This window comes from Tachypleus tridentatus, chromosome 10 (genome assembly GCF_004210375.1).
Source record: "Tachypleus tridentatus isolate NWPU-2018 chromosome 10, ASM421037v1, whole genome shotgun sequence".
NCBI classification, from domain to species: domain Eukaryota; kingdom Metazoa; phylum Arthropoda; class Merostomata; order Xiphosura; family Limulidae; genus Tachypleus; species Tachypleus tridentatus.
In genome coordinates, this window is record NC_134834.1 from 93,204,154 (window position 1) to 93,213,308 (window position 9,155).

The 9,155-nt window shown below is 33.8% G+C and overlaps 1 protein-coding gene across 2 annotated transcripts in view; it reads left to right on the forward strand.

Moving 5' to 3' along the window:
• Window positions 1-8,216, forward strand: part of LOC143229884 (uncharacterized) — a 72,427-nt gene extending 64,211 nt beyond the window's left edge. For both annotated transcript variants that reach the window (XM_076462749.1, XM_076462750.1), the window contains exons 7-10: window positions 271-461; window positions 3,820-3,907; window positions 5,323-5,463; window positions 6,018-8,216. In XM_076462749.1, the coding sequence (XP_076318864.1) occupies window positions 271-461; window positions 3,820-3,907; window positions 5,323-5,463; window positions 6,018-6,133 (536 nt within the window). In that variant the 3' untranslated portion in view covers window positions 6,134-8,216. The remainder of the gene's footprint in view (window positions 1-270; window positions 462-3,819; window positions 3,908-5,322; window positions 5,464-6,017) is intronic.
• The last annotated feature ends 939 nt before the right edge of the window (window positions 8,217-9,155 follow it).

Consider the following 9,155-nt stretch of genomic DNA (forward strand, 5'->3'; position numbering starts at 1 on the left):
AAATGTTTCACAAACATAACGTTAGGTGAAGTTGTCAATGAATTAAAGGAAAAGGGAAGGAAATATTTTCAGAGAGACATAAACTAGACTTGAACGTGATTATGATTTTTATCGTTGAATTAAATAGTTTGATTTAGTACATTGAATTCTATAAAAATATATACTTCTAACTACAAAAATCTTAATGTCTCTAAATTTAACATGAATTTATGTTTCATAAATTATTTTATGTGTGCGGTTTACTTGTAATGCTTTTTTTACGTCTTCCAGTGACTAAGAAACAGACCACCCCCACATTAATAAACGTGTTCGATGGTCCTCGACTTCCTGTTTCTGAGGAGGATCCATACAGCGTGCCTTATCCAGGAATGGCCTCACGTTCCACAAGTGCTCAACGTGAATCACGTGATAAACCTCCGAAACTGCCACCACGTGACTTGTCGCATGTTTCTGTGCCTAAGGTTTGATTAAATTTTTATTTTTCCCAAAGTTAATTCAGAAATGCTCAGGGTTACGCTTTAACCTAGTACGTGTGATATAACTTAACTTCTTGTAATCTGAAAAGATAAACCAATAATAATAATGTACCTAACGCAGTGCTTTTCAAAATTAGATTCGTGGACCACGTCAGGCCCTCAAAAGCCTAATTCGAGACCCTCACTATTATCATATATCACAAAAACATGAAAAATTATATCTGGAGAATGGCTCTCTTCTCTGTAAGCCCAGCTCTTGCTCTTGTAAGTTTATGACCATCATGTGAAATGACCAAGTGTGGAAGATAACTGGAGACCACTGGTCTAACAGCTCACGAAGCTGTAAGTGTATCTATGCACGCTGTAACTGGAGACCACTGGTCTAACAGCTCACGAAGCTGTAAGTGTATCTATAAACGCTGTAACTGGAGACCACTGGTCTAGCAGCTCACGAAGCTGTAAGTGTATCTATGTACGCTGTAACTGGAGACCACTGGTCTAGCAGCTCACGAAGCTGTAAGTGTATCTATGTACGCTGTAACTGGAGACTAACTGGAGACCACTAGTCTAGCAGCTCACGAAGCTGTAAGTGTATCTATGTACGCTGTAACTGGAGACCACTGGTCTAACAGCTCACGAAGCTGTAAGTGTATCTATGTACGCTGTAACTGGAGACCACTAGTCTAGCAGCTCACGAAGCTGTAAGTGTATCTATGTACGCTGTATTGTTTTTCTGTAACGCCCACGAAGTAGCAAATTGTTTCGGATCCATTATAAACTGTTCTGAGTCAAAATTAAATGTAAGAGCAAAAGTAACGTTTTGGAGATAAACCCATTTAAGTGAAAATCCTACATGTATGTTGCGTTTTGTATTCGTTCAAATTATATTCGTGTTCTATTAGGAGGAACCCTACCGGAATAAACCTTCATTCTGTGTCGAAACATGCAGCTGTTAGCGTTACAATTTAAAATATAATAGTTTTGTTCAAGCGCACAATTGTCTGATTTAATTTAATACTCTGGGAAAATGTATCTACTTTCCATGTCATTCTTTCGTTCAAAAGTTTATATTATGTTTACATATAATTAAGTGTACTTTTCCAGTTATTTTCGTTGCACGCATTTGTGTGTGTGTGTGTTTTCTTACAGCAAAGCCACATTGGGCTATCTGCTGAGCCCACCTAGAGTAATCGAACCCCTGAATTTAGCGTTGTAACTCCGTGGACATACCGCTGTAATAGCGGGGGGGCTTTACACATTTGTACCATTTAAATTTGTATTTAAGGAAATAATTTATTAAAACCACGTAACTATCGTGCTACAAACGTTAGCATATTTTACAAACACTGCTATATTGTAAACTACTGTGAAAAAATTAACAAGGTTCCCACCGTTCCCATCTACTATCTAACGAAACCACAGCCAAGGGAATGGGGTTGGAGAAATCATGCCAAACTTTTAATGAGAAACCGACCTTGATAGATGAATAACTCGAGTGCATTATGAACTCGGTGTAGCCTAATTCTTAGTTTACTGACATGAGAACCCGAGTGACCATGGTTGCAAAATACTCTTCAGGGCTATAAATGCATTATAATAGTGACGGTAAAATCCTAGTATTGGATCACGTAAGAGTATCTTAAAGTGTTGTTAACTACCTGCGTTCTCTCTAGTGTGTCTTCATTGTCTCAACAGTAAGCCTGGGGGCTTGTAGCGCTAAAAATCTGATTTCGATGATCGTGGTAAGTGGAGAACATTGTTTAGTCTGGTGGTTAATATAAAAGTAACAAAACCTTGTAATATATCAATCCAGAGTTAGGTTCTGGTAGTGGTGCTGAGAACTATTTGTAGCTTTATGAGAATATCTGAAACCAACAGCAACAAGAATTCAGTGTTCTACTTGATATATAATTTAATTATCGTGTTTTTAATCAATCCGTTGTTCACAGCAACAACTGGGACTCGAATCCGTAAACAGTTGCAGTATTTCCTGACTGGTTACTCATGTCGATCTCTGAAAGATCAATCGATTCTCTTTTCTTTTATAGCGGTAAAAATGTTTCCTGCGAAACCAACGAATGCAGTTCTAAAGGACCAACAAGATTGTGACTGGTTTTACTTGTATTATTCTCTCTGAAATACTACAAAAGTATTTGTAAAATATACCAGTGAAATGTTTGTGTAAACTGTACTTGTACACAACCCCGGGTTAAGGCATGGCTTACGGGGCTGAAACACAGGGTTTCACACTAATCAGGGAATCTCAGGCTATGGCTATAAATGTATTGCATGTAGTGGTTCTATCTCGAGGGGGGCCCAATAAGTTGAAAAGCCCATGGTTAAAAAACCTTAATTCGGCTTTGCTTGCAGAGTATACCTCTAAAAATATTTGTGAAACTATACTTGTAGCGTATACTTGTGAAATATACCTGTGGAATACTTATGTAATCTGTTCCTTTAGAGTATACTTGTGAAATATACCTGTAGAATACTTATGTAATCTGTTTCTTTAGAGTATACTTGTGAAATATACCTGTAGAATACTTATGTAATCTGTTCCTTTAGAGTATACTTGTGAAATATACCTGTAGAATACTTATGTAATCTGTTCCTTTAAAGTATACTTGTGAAATATACCTGTAGAATACTTATGTAATCTGTTCCTTTAGAGTATACTTGTGAAATATACCTGTAGAATACTTATGTAATCTGTTCCTTTAGAGTATACTCGTAAAATATACCTTTAGAACATTTCTGTAATCCATACTTTTGAAATATATATCTACAATATTTCTGTAATATATAACTGTGGAGAATATTTCTAAAATATATCTGTAGAGTATTTCTGTAAACTGTTCCTGTAGAGTATACATCTAAAATATGCTTTACAGAAATTCATATAAGAGAGCTTATGCCGTGTAACTCCCTTGTTAACTGTGAATTTACATTGGTTTGAAGTCAGACTGAATTAACATATTAAAAATAAATTAATATTATATTTTTACCTCACAGCTGAAAATGAAGGTCGTACAATAAAGATGCTGACAGAATCAGTTTCCCAGATACGAAAATAATGTTTTTTTTCATAATACAAATGAATCATATTAGGTTCATTTGAGTAACATTGTGTGACTAAAACAGCAATCAATTTTATCCTTTAACATTCAATATGAGTTTCATTATTTATTTACTAATTTGGTTTGTAAATCTGTATTGCATTTAATACAAAGCTAGTCACGAATATGCTAAGTTAACTTTCGGCCTTCTTTCGTTATAAAGCTGTCTCTTAAACGGTTAAACGTTCACCTCTTTGTCATGTTTCGTATTGTCTTCATTCCGTCAGCCCGACTATGATGACCAGAAGCAAGAAGAAAATATTAAATTTCCACCAGTAGAGACGTCCACACGAAACAAAAAGTCAGGGTATCAAGGTAAATACATGTGGTGTTTTTATTAAATGTAAAAAACCTTCGGTTATTTTGTATTAGTGGCAAGTTCTTTACCACCCTGAAAACAGAACCCAAAGAACAAGCCAACTGTTTATACTGGTTCTGCATAACTTAATTATCAGTAAACCTTTTGTATTGCTAAGATATTTTACACTCTGTTCTATTTAATCTTTTCAACAGTTTCTATGGTTAGAGCTAACTAAGCAAACTTTGAAATAAAACTTCTTTTGACACCGTTCTCAAGTTATTGAATTTCATATTCCTTCTGTTTCAATTAATCATTTGTAAAATTAAACTATTACCTATGGTAATAATGTGCGTACTAATAAAAATCGCAAACAAAGAGCAAAATAAATGTGGATAATTATGCAAGTGACTTAGTCACTTATTCCTTCTACAACCACTCTTGTCGCTCTTCGCGTTACGTGTAGCTAATCCTTTGGCGTTTGACCACTTTGAAACTTGAGGTTTATCTTTTACTGCTTACAATAATCCCGGAAAATGTTTTGAACAGTGACAATGATAATAACGTCTTAGGCCTTATTCTTCTAAGTACTTATTCGTAGTGTTATATTATCGTTTAACCCTTAAACAGCAGCCATCATCAATTCGTAATGTTGTCTACATTCCCGAAGTTTAAGGGTTAAATAAAGCAAACAAATGGTAGTTAATTTACACACTATAATAAATTCTGATAGAAATATATTAATTGCATTTCAAAACAGTGCGAAAAACACTGAATACAATGTTTGTCTGTCGTTCACGTGATGGCTTCAGTGTCTTACCCTGACACCAGGTGGCGTTATTCTTTCTTCGTGTTTATCCGCGAGGACAAGAAATTCGACATTTTACCGCCAAACCAATGATCGCATAACAGAGGATAAGCTTTCATTTCTTGAAAGGATACTGTGGTATTATGGAGAAAAAAAATTAGTGTAGCATAAAAAAAGTATTCAGAAGTTTGAAATTTTGATTTCTAGACGACTGCACGAATTAAATATTAGCAATATAAGATCGTATAGCGTAAAAAAAAATATTCAGTATGAGAAAAATAACCAACTTTGTAAAACCGAAGATATGGAAGTTACGTTTATTAAAATGGTTTCAGTTATAATTCAAAGAATGGACAACATTCTTGAAAGAATACCTCCACGTGAGTTGATTCGGCTTTTATAAACGACTGTAATATCTTTAAAACTAAAAACTGAGGTAACACAATGTAAAAGAATTTATGCCCTGATTTTCGTTAACCCGCTTTTTACAGTTGGGTCACCTATTTCCTGTAGACAGGTTTTTTTCCTTTCATTACAAGAAGTCACTGTTGTTAATAAGGGTAAACTTTTATGTGTCGATCAGTGCCTTATGTGTAATGTTGATCTATTATTTTAAATTAACAGATGATCCATATTACTGTGGACTACGAGCTCGTGTTCCCAATTTTGCCAAACGCGGTAAGAACGAAGTCAAGAAAACCCATAGTTCTGGGTATCTGAACCTTCTGAGATCCCAAGAACGATCATCGTATTCGTCAATTTTTGGTGAGAGAAACTACCAAGGGTAGAGAAGTGTATATTTTGTAATGAAGTATTAAAACAATGGAGGTGATGTTTCAGGTGGAAGTGAAACACGACAAACATTTTTTAGTGTATGAAGCTTAATGAAACTGAGTTATCAATATCTGTCGTAAGTGTTTTATTGACGGAATATGTTAATACGTGAGTTAGAAAGAACTTGAAGCTCGTTTTCGGGGACTTTGTGTTAGCTTTGTAATGAATAAGGCATATAGTGCAAGATAAAGGTTAGAGTTATTTTTGTTATAAAAAATAAAACTGTCGTTTTTATTATCCTTCAGTAGATGTTCAGTTGTTTTCTTTGTTTTCCACTAAATGTCTGGATTCTTAGATTCGCAAAATCATAATAATTTAAACAAATCCCATTTTTTTAAACAGTTATACAACTGAATTCCGTGAACAGTTGTTACTGGTGAAGAGGTTCCAGCATTTCTTCTGTCTAAGTTGTAAGTGATTTAATTTAAATATTAACAACAAATATTAGTAACTCCATCACACATTGTATCTTTTCTCAACTTTAGATTCTGAGGAAGTAATTTCTAAAGAGGAGGAATACAAACGCATTTACAGCAGACTTCGACCGCAACCGCATCACCATTATCCTCCGCGTGAAATTTACGTTGGAGAATGGGAATAACAATTTGGAGCAGACGAGAAATAAGACAGCTTTGTACATCCACTAACACTATTAATGCTTAACCAGAAACCAATTTGACAGGGACTTTCTAGTTAACTTCTGATTACTCGTTTTCCATCGTGTTCTATCGGCCGAATATTTTCGAATTCTTGAATAACGAACATCTTGCACGTACTTCATAGAATATCCTTAAAACAAACTAGGATAAACAACTTCCCACGAGCTTGTGAATTATTGTTATTATTATCTTTTAATATATGTTTATGTATGTGCGTGTGATAATTGTCGATACTGGCTAGCTATTGGTAAATCATTTTTCACGTAATATCTATACATACTTTATATTGTAGGTTTAGGAAAATTTATTTCGTAATAAAGTTGAATTCAAGTGCTTTGATTACTACCTTACAGTGCAGAATAGCTAACAGTTAACCTTTTGGCTGCAAAAAGCAATTTGGTAGATCCTGGAACATACAAAGGTTAACAGACCACATCAGTAGGTTATGAAACCACGGTTAATTAGTATCTATTAACAACGTTGAGATGTTTCTATTTGGCTATAAAAAACATTTTTCAACTATGAATTAAAAAAGAAACAAAAACTTAATACCTAACTTGCTTTGTGTGTCTTTAACTAAAGGTTGTACTTCTTTTATCTTAAAAACGTGACGTTTAAAGTGCGTACCGGCTAGAAGTTCTTCATGGTGAACTCTTTGTTTTGTTGTATACAGAAATATACGAGTTAATATTGTTACATATAATGTTGTAACTCTTTAAATAATGCATATGTTTCTTAGTTGGTCTTACTCTAGGCTTACTGTGAAATATTTAAAGAAAATAAAATTATTAGTTATATTGATTTCTTTCGAAATGCGCATTATAAGTATTTCTATATTTACATGTTTTTATATAATGTACGTTAAATAGGAATCGAAAAGTAAAATTTGGCTCAACTATAACATATTTTTCTTCCTGAAGTTGTTTAGTTATTAGTTATTTAGTTATGCATCTCTACTTTCCAAAGTTAACAACTGTATACATTGTTTTTCCTTTTCCATTTTTATTAACATCATGTTATTCTTGAGGTATAAGTAGCGATCAATTATCAGTTTGTGGTAACAACGACCAAGTTAGGCCAGACTTCACCTACAACTGACGCCTGTTTGTAATATATTAAACCAAGACAATGGAAACTTCGTGTAAGAATGTAATGTACGATTCTGTGTTAATATTTTATAAGTTATGTGAAACGTTTTTTTATGCATGTTATGATACGTAAAGGAATTGTATGCACTTGTCACTTGAAGGTTTATTTTTACCCAGTTTTTTTAATTATAAACAGAATTCACCCAGTTTTAATAATTTGGAAAATGAAATTAGTTTGATCTAATATTCCAAAGTTTAATTAACAACGTAATTTATTTACGAACAAACAAACAAATAAGAGACTATCAGGTATTTCGGTCTGAATATATCTCTCCCCATTGTTTGGAAACAAAGATGACTGGGGATGCTCGGAAAATTTCTTTCTCTTCGCCCCACTCATGAGTTTAATATTTTGATCATGTAACCCGCAGAAAAAAAAAAAAAATTGTCAAACAAATCTCCCCTCTAGCATTTTATGCTATGATTAGTAGCGCCATCTAGAGATTACTTGGTTAATCAGTATAAGTGTATTTTCTTTATTCCAATTACAATTAAAGACTATTTCTATTTCTCATAGTTAGTTATTGAATGTTCCGTACCAAACATAATAGCTGGAAGTCGACAGGTTTTTTGGATTTCAATCCCGCCCAAAAACATGCGCTAATTTTAAAGTTTTAATAAGTTGGTTGGTAGAGCAGCTTAAAACAGAATACTTTATACAGAATTAATCCAGCAGATGAAATGTCTATCTCGGACTATATCTACTTGAATTGAACCAATTCAAAACGAGATTAATTTTACAAGAGCCAATCTAATGATTTTGTTTAACAAACTGCTGAAGAGATGTTTATGTAAAAAATGTCTGAATGTTATTGTGTGTATATATATGTATTGGATGCTATAACATGGTATTATTGGTTAATAAATATGTTGGAAATACGTCTCCGGTTTTACCGATGATAGTTTTTGATAAGTTTCTCTATTACAAATAAAACAGCGATGTTATAATATTCTGTTCACCCAAAACTTAAAAACTGTTTCAGCTACAAAGTGTGTTCGATTCTCTTTTTAAAACAAAATTTCTCAAAATTGTCGAGTGAGTCAGTGTTTTCAATGTTGTTTCTGCTGGCTTGTCATAAACGTATTTTACTTCGTTGTATTTCTCCTTCAAAGTATTCCATAACTATCGCTTGAAACCGTATTATACAAAATCGAAAGTCTATTATTTGTAAAAGGAAGTACGCGTACATTTAAACGTTTAATAACATACCACATTAAGGTAAAACTATATCTCTTGATCCAAAAATAAACACAAACAAAAAATTGAAGCCTAACCGGTTAATAAACCGGTCTCGTGAATCAGTACACACACAAACGTGTAATTCTTTCACAACGAACTATCTCTGGAAATATTTGTGTCTTATATCTACAATTTAAAATATACAAATATACTTCTATAGTATTCTAATTCAATTCAATTAACTTATTAAAGTCGTTTTCTAGGTGGTAGACATAATATATGATAATAATGTATCTTTCAACGTTCATTTAGCTTTAAATCTACCTTTTTATCTTGGAAACATTTCAATTTAACTCTCTAGTGCACTTTTACGAAAATTTTTTGTTTGTTTGTTTGTTTTTAAATTTCGCGCAAATTAGGACTATCTGTCCCTAATTTAGCAGTGTAAGACTAGAGGGAAGGCAGCTAGTCATTACCACCCACCGCCAACTCTTTTACAAACGAATAGTGGGATTGACCGTAGCATTAAAACCCCCCACGGCTGAAAGGGCGAGCATGTTTGATGCGACTGGGATTCGAACCCGCGAACCTCGGATTACGAGTCGAACGCCTAAACACGCTTGGCCATGCCGGGCC